The sequence below is a fragment of the Herpailurus yagouaroundi genome, unplaced genomic scaffold (assembly GCF_014898765.1).
Source record: "Herpailurus yagouaroundi ecotype Mexico unplaced genomic scaffold, PumYag 160, whole genome shotgun sequence".
Classification (NCBI taxonomy): domain Eukaryota; kingdom Metazoa; phylum Chordata; class Mammalia; order Carnivora; family Felidae; genus Herpailurus; species Herpailurus yagouaroundi.
In genome coordinates, this window is record NW_024412401.1 from 36644217 (window position 1) to 36658768 (window position 14552).

Sequence of the window (14552 nt, forward strand, 5' to 3'; positions counted from 1 at the left end):
AGCCCAACTCGGATGCTCAAGTGACTGAGCCACCCAGGCACTCGAACCCCTTAGATTATTTTAAAGCAAATCCCAGACATCAGAGCACTTCATACAAAAATATTTAGTACATATCTCTAAAATACAAGTGTTCTTTTAAAAAAAAAGAACCACATTATCATCACACCTAAAATTTTTTCTTAAGATTTCTTCAAATATCCAGTAAACTGATAAACTGATAAACTCCAATGAAGCTGGAGTGTTCATTCCCCAGGGTCTCAGGCACTGTTTTTGTAGGTGTTTTTCCAAATCGTGATCCAAATAAAATTCATATTTTGATATGTTTCTTAAGTATTTAAAAAATCCCTCCCCATCTATTTTTCCTTACAATTTATTTGCTAAAAAATTGAGTCATTTTTTTTCTCTACATTTGAAAAGGGTAGTGAAGTACCATATTACTAGGACCATTTCAAAATCACGATGAAGGGTTCTACATTAAGAAAAACCCGCAGCATATGAGAGAAATTTATTTCACGTCTGATTAAAAGCCGCTTCCTCCTCGAGGCCCTTCCTGGCTACTTTGTGGACAGTTCTGTCATCCCCCAAACCCTTGGCGCTTTACGTCCTGCTGTCTTATTCTCTTTTTCCTCCTCAACGCTCGGCACTGCCTCATTCACTCTGTATTAATATATTTTACTGTGTGATGTCTGCCTCCTCTCTGGAATGTGAGCTCCGTGAAGGCAAGAGTTTTGTGTGGGTTGTTCTCTGCTGTATCCCCAGGGCCTGGGTCACGAATGAAGACACAGAAAGGCAGGGCAGAAACAGGATGAGGACGCTATGTAGAAGAGCAGACAGACACAAAGTAGCAACGTGTCTCCATGCACGTCACCTTTGGATTTATGGTACCCACTAGAATCAGGGACCCCTACAGAGTTCTCTGAGACGCCCAGACGGTGAATATCTCTTGCTTGTCACTCAGGGATGGAGGGACCTCTCTGTAGCTGCTGACTGGACCTCTTGGCCCCTGCAGTCTCAGGCTCAGGCCCGGTTAACCACAGGGTGGTCTGACCAGTTTTATCAACATAGCATGTGCTGTTTGGAGTACAAGGCTGCACCTTTCAGGTCATCACCAACCGTGAGCAAAGATGCTTCCAACAAGGATGGTAGTCTTAGTTCAGCTGGATTCAGAACATGTTTCCCAACCTGTAGCGTGGTTGGGATCCCAGTCAGACTGGGAAACCCCACGCTGTGGGAACTCACTCAGGAACTGCCTGAGTGAGTCACCACTGTGCTGCTAGCAGTGTGACATCAGCCAGGTCCCTCGGCTGTACCTTAGTGTTCCCATCTATAAAATGGGGATAATACCCTTTTACTTCTGCAGGGTCGTCGTGAGTCTTTTCTGCTGCCCAGTGAGGTGGGGATGTACGTGCAAATCCTCCAGCAGCCCGCATGAGAAGGCAGCATTCTGGTCACTTCAGGTGACGTGGGGGTAGCAGGTGACCGAGGAGCCAGGGAGGGCCCACGCTAACTAGGGGAAGGAGTTGTGGCTGAATCTGGGGATCCCCTCACCTGCTTTAGGAGAGGGAGAGGAGATAAATTTTGTCTGGTGTGGCTGTGTGAGGCTGACATCTCTTGCCACCCCTCCCCTTCTCGGGTCTTGGCATCCTCAGCAGAGGATCTTGGAACGGAACGGGGAGACAGGAAGCCCCACACTGTGCTGACTGGATTCCAGGGCATTGTTCTGAGAGCATTTCTAGCTTTGGTTATGCGGTTCTTGCCACAACTGACAGAGTATATCACTGGAGCAGCTCAACCCATTCCTAGCCTGGGCATGTGCTTTTTCCAGGCGGATATGAGGTGTGCCATGAGGGGAGTCCACGGCAGTGATGAGGAGGCCAGTCGGCCCCTCCCTGCTGTCCCGTCATGCCTTGGGGAACCTCGTAAGTGTCTCCATGGATAGCACTGTGTGTTTCTTTCTCTTGGGTAGAGATTACAAGTTTTTATTACTGCTGGTACCAGACTAATAGATTTAGAATATTTTCTGGGTTCTATGAAATCCATAAAAGACCCCTAACTTTTTTGTGTTTTTACTGTATGTATCTATGTGCTGTCCAATATGGCGGCCACTAGCCAGAGGTGGCTATTTAAGTTTAAATTCAAATCAGTTAAACACAAGTTTAAATCCAGTTCCTCGTTCAGACCAGTCAGTTTCAAGAGGTCAATCAGCAGGTGGGGCTAATGGCCCCTGTATTAAGTGTGGATTATGGGCAGTTTCCAGCATCAGGAGAGAGTTGTGTGGAACAGCACTGCAAACATCCCTACTCAAAGCTTGATGGGTGTGGGGAGGGAACTTCAGAGCACTCAGGAGAAAGATGAGTGGCAAACAAAAGATAAGTTCTTGTAAGTTTTACCTCATGTTCTTCTCAAGGTAAAACTCTTCTCAAAGGAGATACTTCAGGGGAAGACTTGAGTTTGCCTGTGTCGGCACATTGCATGAGAAGGTTTCCCCCCAGAGCGCACTCAGCTGTCCAGCTGCTCCTCACTCTTTAGCACATTATCAGGGACACAAGGTGCCCCCCGCCTAGCCAGGGAATGGCTCCTCCTGGCCTGACTCCATACTGTGCTGGAGGGTGCCTATGGGAAAAGCATGAGATTGGAAACTTCCGTAGTGCTTTGTGACTTCTGAGGTAGTGGGCGAGAAAATTCTTAATCACTCTTAATTTGCTGTTCATGCTTCTTACACTCAAAGAAGGAAAAAGAAACCCTTGGAGAAGCAGATGTTTTTCTAGACTGTGGATTGCATCCTTTTCTGTCCTACCGAGTGTGGTCTTAGTAGCTGAGCCAGAACCAGGTGAGGCAAAGGAGACACCCAGGGCACAGATTTAGGGAGATGCTCGGATCAGGTGCCGACCTTGCACTTACAGGGGCCCGAGAGAGATTTTTCTCCTTAAATTTTGCATCGTGGGCACCTGGCTTGCCTCATCCTGGTCCTGTCTAGGCTGGCCCTATCTGAGCTCGTTTATCACTCACTCTAGATGACGCACCATGTGGTTCTAGGGATTCTGGACTTGTACATAGATGCAGCTCTGTACTATGCACCTCTTCCCTAGCTGGAACCCCTCAGGTAGGGGCTGTATCTCTTTGATCTTTGCATACGTGGTCCAGAGGGGTGGACAGATGAGCGGCTCTTGGATCAATGAGTGAATCAGTCCACCAGCGATCAACTCAATGAATCAGAGTCCAGAACTCTCCTGACATAGACTTTTCCATGAACGGTTCAGAGAACATCCTGGATTGTCACTCTCCAGGCTCCACAGCTGAGTCCTCTCTGCACACGGAGAAGCTGAGACCTCTCATCAGTGTGGCTGAGGATGGGCACCGTCCCCCGCTTGTCCTTGCCCGGAGCTTCAGTTGCTTTCAGTATCAGGCTGTTACTGTGCTGGAAATCTCTGACAACAGGCTGCCCCTCTTCCACCCACTTCCTCCGGAGTCCGTGTCACAAGCCTGTGTCACACCACAGCCATACTGTCCCGAGAGCACGCGGCTGGGCCTCCTGCGCCGTGATTTGGGGGAGGAAAGGGGTCGCGAATCAACTGCCTGGGCCTTGGAGGCTCCTTTGTGAACTCTGTGTTACATTCTTCCCCTCTCTCCTCCCGCAGAGCGTACTGAAGAAGAGGGACCAAGTGCAAGCAGAGTACGAAGCCAAACTAGAAGCTGTGGCCCTGAGGAAGGAAGACCGCCCCAAGGTCAGGGGAGCCCCTGAGGGAGGGCTGGGCTCCACAAGGCTGCAGTCGCCTCGCTGGCGCTGAGTGAAGCCTTGTCCCCAGATCCACACAGCTAAGGTGGTCAGTGCCAGCTGGGCTGTGTTCACACCGCCATTTTTTCCTGTTTGTTCTCTTTGATGTCTTATTTCTGGAAGTTTCTTTTTCTTTTTCTTTTTTTTAATTTTATTTTTTTTAATTTACGTCCAAATTAGTTAGCATATGGTGGAACAATGATTTCAGGAGTAGATTCCTTAGTGCCCCTTACCCATTTAGCCCATCCCCCCTCCCACAACCCCTCCGGTAACCCTCAGTTTGTTCTCCATATTTATGAGTCTCTTCTGTTTTGTCCCCCTCCCTGTTTTTATATTATTTTTGTTTCCCTTCCCTTATGTTCATCTGTTTTGTCTCTTAAAGTCCTCATATGAGTGAAGTCATATGATATTTGTCTTTCTCTGACGGACTAATTTCACTTAGCATAATATCCTCTAGTTCCATCCATGTAGTTGCAAATGGCAAGATTTCATTCTTTTTGATTGCCGAGTAATACTCCATTGTATATATATGCCATGTCTTCTTTATCTATTCATCCATCAATGGTCATTTGGGCTCTTTCCATACTTTGGCTATTGTTGATAGTGCTGCTATAAACGTGGGGGTGCCTGTGTCCCTTTGAAACAGCAATTCCTGGAAGCACGGGGGGTTGAGTTTTCTGCTGTTTCCTGAGGTTTTTTTTTTGTTTGTTTTTTTTTTAAGACTTTCAGCGTTGCCATTCAAGGGCATTTCCTGTCTGTAAAATGGGATTGACGAGAAAGGGAAGAACAGTCTAGATCAGTGTTCTCACAAGTGTGGTTTGCTTACTCATCCATAAGCTGTCGCCAATCCATGACAGGAAAGGTGCAGAAGCTGAGAGTCAGCAGTTTTATAGCAATTTGACACTTGTTGAACACTGAGCATGAGTGTTGTCAAACTAGCTCATGTGGAGCAAACTACACACTAGTTATGCATAGTAGGTCTACAGCTCTGTCCTGTTGGGGAAAAAAGCCACCGAATAGTGGTTCTTTACCACAAAGTTTAAGAAGCACTGATTGAACTTAGTGAAGATACCCCCAGCTACAGGGCTCTGGGTCTAGATAGAGGATCATACTGTAAAAATGCATCTGGTGTACTAGTCCTTGCCATGTGTTGCCTTTTCCTTCCCCCAGCCGGGATTAAACAAAAGAGTAGTAATAGCCGATGTGCGAGCGCTTACAACGTGCTAAGCTGTTTACCTGATCTCACTTACTCCATACGACAGTCATGTGGTTTGGGAGCCGTTATTATTCCCATTTGAGAGATGAGCAAACCAAGGCCCACGATCTCACAGCTAGCAAGTATGAGAGCCAGGATGAAATCCTGCAGCCTGACCTTAGCACCTTGCCAGTTACCATTATGTTACTGTGTTCCTTTTTGTTTGCAATTGGAAGGTATAGCTGTTTTCTAAAAGGGGGTGGGGTAGGGAATGTTATTAAAAAAATAAATAGCAGGGGCCCAGGGTTCTGGGAAGTAGTTTTACATCAGAACTGTTTCTCTTCCTCTGCCTTGGTTCTTGCTGGTGTGGTAGCCATACTGTGATACACCCAGAAAGGAACCAGCTGTGGAAATTGGAAACCCAAACCTCAGAAGTGGCACACCCTGGTTCCATATAGCATTTTTTTTTTTAGTTTATTTTATTGATTTTGAGAGAGAAAGAGTGCATGAGTGAGTGTGCGAGTGGGGGAGGGGCAGATAGGGAGAGAGAGAGAGAGAGAGAGAGAGAGAGAGAGAGAGAGAGAAAATATCCCAAGCAGGCTCCGTGCAGCCAGCGTGGAGCCTGATGCAGGGCTCAAACTCACAAACTGAGATCATGACCTGAGCTGAAATCAAGAGTTGGACACTTAACTGACTGAGCCGCGCAGGTGCCCCCATATGGTATTAAAATATATATATATGTGTAAATTGTTTCACATGGTCACCACAACAGTCATCTGAGGTCCAGAGGGAAGGCATTATTCTTCCCCATTTCATGGGTGAGGAAAGAGCCACAAAGCAGCTTGATGAATTGCCCAGCTTTGTTGATACCCAAGGTCTTTATCCAGTGTGCTGGGCACAGCAGGCGTACAATACATGCCTGTGGCATGGCCGCCCGTGTCACCCGTGGTGACCTACATGAGAGTGAAGTCTGCATACATCTGATGGAAATCCAGATGGTACGGAGAGGGACTCTTGTCACTGGCCCAGTGTGTGTAGCTGGGACTTGGCCAGAAGGCTAGGCACCTCTCTTCCATTCCTCTTGCCACAGGCTGTTGGCCTGCTTCCGTCCTGTGTGTTGGGACCATGATGGGAATGCAGCTGTGTGCACAGCCACCCTCCGTCTTCCAGCTGCCCGTTGCCTTGACTAGTTCCTAGCCATCCCTGTGATATTCTGGAACACGGTGCCATTTGCTGAGCCCGTGTCTCCATCTCATTTAAAGGAATGACAGGAAATACTGTGTTTATAGATTTCAAAATTTCATTTCAACAATTTAGCTTTCCAATATAAATATAGAAGTCACTTTTCCTAGCTAGGGAGGGAGGGCTAGCACATTCTGTCACTGGCCTAGTTTGGAAGCCGAAGACCCTGTCTTTGGAAGATGTTCTGACAGCATTCATCACTGCTCACCACTGAATACAAGCTTTCTTGCAGGCTGGTTTGTCATTTAATCTCTGTTGAGCTCCGTACGGAACAGTTCCTTTGTAAAGACAGGAGCCGAAGGTTATGAATAATACGCCAAAGTAAATGCTGACCTTGTCCTGGCTTGCCGGCTGCCTAAAGGTCACAGCGCCTTGGAACAGATGGAGCCCAGGGAGCGGCCATTTCTGGCTCCCACGTTCCAGCCAGACAAGCTGCGGGGGCTCCTTTCTAACACTCTCCATCTCTTGCCGGCCTGGGTGCCTCCTCTTCTCCCAGTGGGTGTCAGAATCTTCTTACTATTGCTATTTTCACCTTCCCAGAGCATCACCTATACGACTCTTCTCTTGATCACAGGGGTTCTTAGAAGAGGGGGAAGGGTTTCTTCCCAGCCGGTGAGACTAAGTAGGTGGCCTAAACATGCCTCCATTCTCTCACCACACTGTGGGTGAGCAGTCTTGGTCTGCCCTCTTTCTGGCAAGACACTGAGCCATGCCAGTGCTCATTTTGCCGTTTTTTAGCAATTGTGGTAATTAACAAAACAGGGACTGTCGTCACGGGGGTGGTGGTGCCCATGAGTGTGCTCTCACCGTGGGAGTGGCAGAAATTGCGCCTCCAGGTTTGGATCTGGGACAGCAGCTACTTTGGTGGGTGGAGGAGGGCTCCGTTGGCGGCCTCTGCAAATGGAAAAGGGTTTGGTAGAAAGAGCACAGAATTTGGACTCCGATCACCTTGGGTTCAGTTCCCCAGCTCCTCAGCTCCGTCTCCCCGCTTGCACTGGTTTGCTCATTAGCCCTGTGGGCTTCATACGTGTGACTTGTGGAGACGTGAAGGTCAGCGCAGCAGTGTCTGATGTAGGAGCCGACGCTCCATTGGTGGAGCCTCTGCTTCCCATACCAGCTCCGCTCGTCTCTAGGAGGAGTGCTGACCGAGAACCTCGTTTTCTGGTTTGTTGCCCTTATGGTTTTTGTTTTTAACTTTGCTTTAAAAAATTTTTTTTGACTGCCCTGTTTTAGGCATGGTTTCCTTGCGTTCTAAAGTTTCCCCTGCCTTCCCAGCCCTCCCGAATGCCTGTCCTCCCTGACAGCCCATCAGAGGTACCTAGGAAGTGAGTAGCTGAAGGTTTTGCCGTGCTTTGTTTCGTGTGTGTGTGTGTGTGTGTGTGTGTGTTTATAAAGTTTATTTATTCTGAGGGGAGGGGAAGAGATAGAGAGAGGGAGAGAGAAAGGATCCCAAGCAGGCTCTGTGCTACCAGCCCAGAGCCTGATGCGGGGCCCAAACTCTCAAGCTGTGAGATCATGACCTGAGCCAAAATCAAGAGTCAGACACTCAATGGACTGAGCCACCCAGGTGACCCTGTTTTGTGTGGTTTTGAGCTCCGTTTCCCAGAGCTACCACCGGTGAGAGAAAAGCCAGAGTGTCAGGAAGTGGGTTAGGGCGATTCTTAGCCCCAAGGACCTGGCGGACTCTGTCAGTGACTATGGCGGGAACAGCCTTGTTCATAGGTCCGTCATGGGGATGCAGGAAAGACAGTATCTTGCCCAAAGACAGGCAGTTTTCACAGGGGTCTGGGTGTGTTAACAACATCTGAGGGACGTAGCAAGCCTAGGGAATTACCTGTTTAGAGGTTGAAATCTTGAAAAGAGGCTCTAAAGAGTGAGGGCAAGTTGATTTTTGTGAAGCCGTGGAGTGGCTCACTGATCAGTGATCACTGATCACCTTTCCAAAACCCAGAAGAGAGAAGTGGCCTTGCGGGTCTCCTCGGCCCTCACTGCGAATTTCACACCAGGGTGGCTGCGTTAGGAAGAAGGGGAGGGATCCTGTGGCCCCCCGCTGCTGGCTGGAAGCCCTGTGGCTGTGGCTTGTCCGTGTGCGGGGGTGAGCCTAGAGCTGAGGGCAAATGTTAGTATCATAGAACTGAAAGTTTTGCTTGTTGTTAGGGTTGAGAAAACTCAGCAGACCCTGAAGAGGTTTCTTCTCAGGCAAGTGGACATTTGAATTGCGTAGACTCGACTTTCCTCATTTTAGCTTTGATGTCGGCGAAATGATAGGCACTTACTGGGCTGCCTTCTGCCGCACTTGTCAGGACCGAAGACTTGTGGAAATCCTCGAATATGATCCTCCCTAGAAGCCAGGGAGGACAGCAAAGCTGCTACTAGAAACAAAGAGGGGCTGAGGAATTGCATTTCAAACTGGACGGGAAGCTTATACGCTAACACGAACAATAGGAGTGAACGTGAAGGGAAGACTCTTTTCGACGCCAACATATTCATGTGAATTTCCTTCCCACCCTGCTCCCAAACCCACAAAAATGCTTGAGCTCATCCCACATTACCCCTCTCCCATCGCTCCAACAACCCATATTCTGTAACGAAAATTCTCACGAGAGAGAAGGGAGCCACTGTGACAAACGCAGCCTTGTTATCTACTTAGAGGTGTTATCTTTTGGAGTCTTACCTGGTGATTTTTTTCTGTTGTTGGTGTCTTGTGATAAGTGACAGCCAGCCGTCAGCATTGGGTATCGCGATTGCCACGTCCTTCAGACACAAGGTAGCACAACTCTGATGACACCTCAATCAAAAAATTAAAACACAGATGAGCAATGCTGGTTGTCCCTGGTCAGCGAACCGATGGTTACAAGGACACCATCCAGAAAGAAACAAAAGGGGGAACACCGGGAGCCTGAGTGTGTGGGCCGGCCGCCTTCCTCTTCATTAAGTTGGGCACCTTCAGTAGCTGGTTGCTTCAGACAGCTCATCCCAACTCCTGGTTCCTCTTGGTCCCTTCTTTTCCACCCTCCCCTCTCTTTCTCCTTTCTTCACCTCCTCCTCCCCTCTCCTCCTTCTCCATCCTTGTGTTTCTATGGCTCTGCTCACTCTGACTTCCTTCCTGCTTCTGGGCTCATTTTTCTTAGTATCTTTTGCTGATCCCCTTATTAACCCTACAGATTTAGGCTTCTCCATGAATTCCACCCTTTGACCCTCCAACCCTCTCTTTGATTTCCCCATATATTAAAAAATTTTTGCATCATGGCAAGATACACATAACCAAAATCACCGTCTTTACTGTTTTTAAGTGTACGGTTCAATCATGTTAAGTAAATCCACACCGTTGTGCAATGGGTCTCCAGAGTACTTTTTTTATCTTGAGGAACTGAAATTCTGTACCCATTAAATTAGTCCCCATTTCCCCCTCCTCCCAGCCCCTGGAAACCACCATTGTGCTTTCTGTCTCTAGGAGTTTGACTACTCTATCACCTCTTGTAAGTAGAATCATATAATATTTGTTTGTTTTCATAACTGGCTTATTTCACTCAGCAAAATGTCCTCAAGGTTCATCCATGTTGTGGCATGTCAGAATTTTCTTCCTCTTTAAGGCTGAAGAATATTCCACTGTATGTCTGTACCCCTTTTTGTTTATTCATCCATCTGTGGACAGATACTTGAGTTGCTTTCACCTTTATCTGTTGTGAATATTGCAGTGGATATGGGAGGACAGATATCTCCGTGAGATCCTGCTTTCAGTCTTTTGGTATTCACCCAGAAATGGAATCGCCAGGGATGCCTGACTGGCTCAGTCAGTAGAGCACGTGACTCTTGATCTTGAGGTTGTGATTTCCAACCCCCCCTGGGTGGAGAGATTACTTAAAGATAAAATCTTAGGGTTACCTGGGTGACTCAGTCAGTTAAGCATCCAACTCTTGATTTCAGCTCAGATCATGATCTCACGGTTGTGGGATTGAGCCCCGTGTCCAGCTCTGTGCTGAGCGTGGAACCTTCTTAGGATTCTCTCTCTCTTTCTGTCTCTCTCTCTCAATAAGCTTAAAAAAATAAGAATAGGGGCAACTGGGTGGCTCATTCAGTTTAGCATCCAACTTTGGCCCACATCATGATCTTGTGGTTCGTGAACTTGAGCCCCACGTTGGGCTCTGTGCTGACAGCTCAGAACCTGGGGCCTGCTTCAGATTCCGTGTCTCCCTCTCACTCTGCCCTTCACCTGCTTGCACTCTGTCTCTGTCTCTCTCTCTCAAAAATAAAATAAACCTTAAAAAATATGTTTTAAATAGAAAATTTTAAAAAATAAGATCTTTAAAAAAAGAAGTTGAATTGCTGGATCATATGGTGACTCCATTTTTGTTTTTTTGAGGAAGTGCCGTACTAAAGTTTTACACAAGTGCAGGGGTTCCAATTTCCTACATCCTGGCCAACACTTATTTTTTTGTTGTTGTAGTAGCCATCTTAATGGATTTGAGGTGGTTCTCACTGTGGTTTTGATTTGCATTTCCCTAATGATTAGGGATGTGCAGTGATTTTTTAATAGGCTCGCTGGCCATTTGTAGATCTTCCTTGGATAAATATCCATTTAATCCTTTGTCCATATTCAAACCAGGTGGTTGCTATGGTTGAGTTGTCTCAGCCCCCTCTTGGGTCGGGGGGTGGGGCTCACCCTTCCCGTGGCTGTAGCTGCCTCCTTTTTCTGGTCCATGGACCTGTCCTTTATCCTGAGCCCCACGATGCATTGTCGCCCCCCCTAGTCACCCAGACTGTAAACTTCAGGCTCCTCTCTGACAGCTGTGTCTTATTTCTCACGTGCAGTGGGTTGCCACATCTGTCAGTTGTGTCTCCACCAGGTTAGTCTGATCTGCCGTCTCCCTTGTTGTGTTACAGCCGCCACCCTGGTTGCAGGGCACCTGGGGTGATCTCGTGCCAGTATATTTTGGTGTTGACTCATCTCTGATCTCTGGTGAAATCTCAGGGTGAGGTAGCATGGGTGAAGAGTGGTGTAAAGTATGAAAGAATATATTTAATAATGTTTTATATTTGGAAGACAAAAAAGAAACCTTTTTGTATGACATGGAATAAAGTTCATAATGTTCATTCTTGCTGGAGGGGCTAGGCACATGCACTTACATCTTGTAAGAATAGCAATTTACAGTATCGATACTGATCCGAACTAAGAAATATTTGGGGGGCATTTAATCTATGCCGGGCACCAAGTATTCTATGCATATTATCTTGTTCAACCTCATAGTAACTTTATAAGGTGGTTGGTATTATCCGGAAACAGAAGCTGAGGCATGGAGAGGCCCAACATCACCCATCTAGGAAGTGGTACCTGTGGTATTCAAATTCTGGAAGTCTGGCTCTAGAACTGTTTGTATAGTTAGAGGAAGCACAGGCTTTTCTATTTTCCAAAAAAGGGGGCAGCTGACCAAACCTGGCCTCAGGAACCCAGCCTTCTTGTTCTTTACTCTGCACCACTCCCCCTGCCGCCACCCCTGCCGCCATCTTGCTGGCTGGCGTTCTCTGTCTATGCTTTTGTGGGCACTGTAGCCTGTGAACTATTCCTGAGGTGGGCCCAGGTATTGTCTCCCTCTCTCACCTGTACATACTGTCACTCTGGAGTGCCCTCCTCCCACTGTCTCCTCAGTGGGATTGATTCTTCAAGGAGGCCCAATCCCTCATCCAAGCTGCACTGGCTGTCCAGGTCCCCCTCAGCGTGCTTACCGCGGGGCTGGGTGAAGAGAAGGTACCAGTAACCTCTCACCCTGATGTCCAGGCACATTTAGTGCCTTCCCAGCTCAACTGTAGGCAACCTGAGATGAGAGCCATCTACCAAGAGCAAAGTACCTCGGTCTTCCTCCATGCCAAGCACAGAGTACGTCATGAAAATGATGAGTCCCAAATGTTTCCCAAATTGAGGCTCAGGTAGTCATAAAATCCAGAGCCATGGTTTTGACTCTTAACTTTTAAAAAATATTTATTTATTTATTTATTTATTTATTTATTTATTTATTTTGAGAGCACGTGTGCGTGAATAGGGTAGGGACAGAGAAAGAAAGGGAGAGAGAGAGAGAATCCCAAGCAGGCTCCACACTGTCAGTGCAGTCTGACACGGGGACCCAAACCCACGCACTGTGAGATCATGACCTGAGCTGAAATCAAAAGTCAGACGCTTAACTGACTGAGTCACCCGGCTGCCCCTTGACTCTTAATTTTTGTGGGTCAACCAGAATTCCCGTCTTCAGAACCGACCTGGGAATCTTTCCTAGAAAAGAATTCCTTTGTATCAGAGACCCTGGCCTCCCTCTTCTCAGCGGGCCCTGACCAGGTTCCCTTTTCAGACCTTTGCTTTCCCTCCTGGCCACGGCAGTTTTGTTAAGCAAAGAGGAAGTTGCTCCAGGGAACTTGCACCTTGATGCTTAAATGCGCAGGAGCCAGGAGAGGAATAAGGGAGGTGGACTGTGCCTGCTGGAGAGTGAGGCCCATACACGCTGGCTCACGGGGCCTCCGCTGAGGCTGGTTCACTGTGTTCCTGGGGAAGGCTCCGCTCCGAAGAGGCAAAGCGGGGGCTCACTTGGTCTTCACTTCCCCCCCACCGAGGTGGGCAACAAGTGACAGGTGAGGCAGCAGTGAAAGGCAGAGAGACTTCAGTCATGGCATCAGAAGAAAAAGTCAAGTCCTTTTTCTTTTTTCTTCCAGAACCTCAGCGCTTTGGGAAAGGCTTTTCTCCCTCTTCAAAGAAAAGTTCCTTACTTTTAAGTTTCCCGGGATGCCTCTCTCTGTCTCTTTCTTCCCAACTCCTTCTGCCTCACCCAAGCTCAGACCCCATGCCAGGCCAGCCTGAAACCCCCGCCCCTGGCTGCTCACGTTCCTTGCTCCCGCATCTGCAGCCATCTCCACACGTTCTGTGTGGCCCTCGGCCCTTCTGGAAGCCCTGAATGTGTCCGGCTTCCTCAGCCTTTGCCTTCCCTTTATTGGTTTTTCTGGGTCCTCTACTTGCCCATAAGGCCTGAGTATGAAACTTCCCAGGTTGGTAGGGATTGACCCCCTCATGGCGCCCCACAGCTTGGAGACATTTGGGGTCACAGGCCTCAGCACTTAGAATGTACAAGTCCTCATTTTTTTGTCCGGAAGCATCTGGCAGGTGGGCGTCTGACCCAGTTTTAGGTATGTTGGCCCCTTGGCAGCCCTCAGAGGCTTGTGGTGCTCTTGAGTGAGGAGAGGAGCCAGCTTTGTGCTTTGGGGACCAGAGTAGCCACAAGGCCCTCCGACTGTGTAGGATGGATGAACTCACCAGAGCAAAGCAAAAGTCTAAACTTCTTTAAATAAAAGTTGAAATTGCCTGCTATATTTTTCTTCATGTTTCAGATTCTTTCGACATGCATAAGTGATCTTTTTCCTATTTCCTCAGAATTAACCTAACTTTGACTCATCATTTTTGATTATCTGCTATCTGGGGGAGCAGAGACAGGTCTCTAGATTACTTGTAAAGTGAGGTTCAGAGGAGCAGTGGGCCAGTAATCTTACTACAATTAATTCTGCGATGAATGGGGGTAGGCATTGTCAAATGTCACAAGTAAGGGAATAGCTCCTATGATACAGGAAAACCTTTTCTGGTTTTATTACAGGACCGAGGAGAATAGTAGGGCAATGCCCAGTAAGTGCCATACATTTGCAAAATCTACATGCGTTTTTATATAGGGATGGGTAAAAAGGGGGAACCAAAGATATTGGACTCTGTATTGCAGTGTTTCTTCCTGTTTGTAAACAGGGGTGGGGGTGGGGTGTTTCCCCCATGAGTCTCTGCTGTGCTTGGATGGGTTCGAAGACTTGGGTCAGGATAGCACTTTTCGGAATTCCTTCTTAGACCTGAAAACCCCAGGCTCTACCTTCAAATAAATGCCCCTCACCACCCCCCGCCGAGGAGGGAGTGTGTTTGTGGCATTTAATGTAGTGGTTTGGCCTCGTGCAAGGGAGCTCGAGGCATGAGTCACCAAGTTACACATACAGAGCACCTCTTTAATGCACTCCCCTTCCAGGTCCCGGCAGATGTTGAGAAATGTCAGGATCGGATGGAGTGTTTCAACGCCGATCTGAAAGCCGACATGGAGCGGTGGCAGAGCAACAAGAGGCAGGACTTCCGGCAGCTGCTCATGGGAATGGCCGACAAGAACATCCAATACTACGAGAAGGTAATGAGTGTGCCGGCAAGACCCCAGCCCTCTCAGTGAGGAAGCACGTCTAATAGCCAGAGAGAGCCTGGGGCAAGGGCCTGCCCGAAATCCAGCAGCAGCCACCCCTGCGGGTCCTTGCCCCACTGTGCGAGATGCGGCGCCAGGT

General features: G+C 48.1%; 1 protein-coding gene across 2 annotated transcripts in view; it reads left to right on the plus strand.

Annotated features, from left to right (window-relative positions):
• Positions 1-14552, plus strand: part of SNX30 (sorting nexin family member 30) — a 119335-nt gene that overhangs the window by 97215 nt on the left and 7568 nt on the right. For both annotated transcript variants that reach the window (XM_040481980.1, XM_040481981.1), the window contains exons 7-8: positions 3639-3725; positions 14252-14404. In XM_040481980.1, the coding sequence (XP_040337914.1) occupies positions 3639-3725; positions 14252-14404 (240 nt within the window). The remainder of the gene's footprint in view (positions 1-3638; positions 3726-14251; positions 14405-14552) is intronic.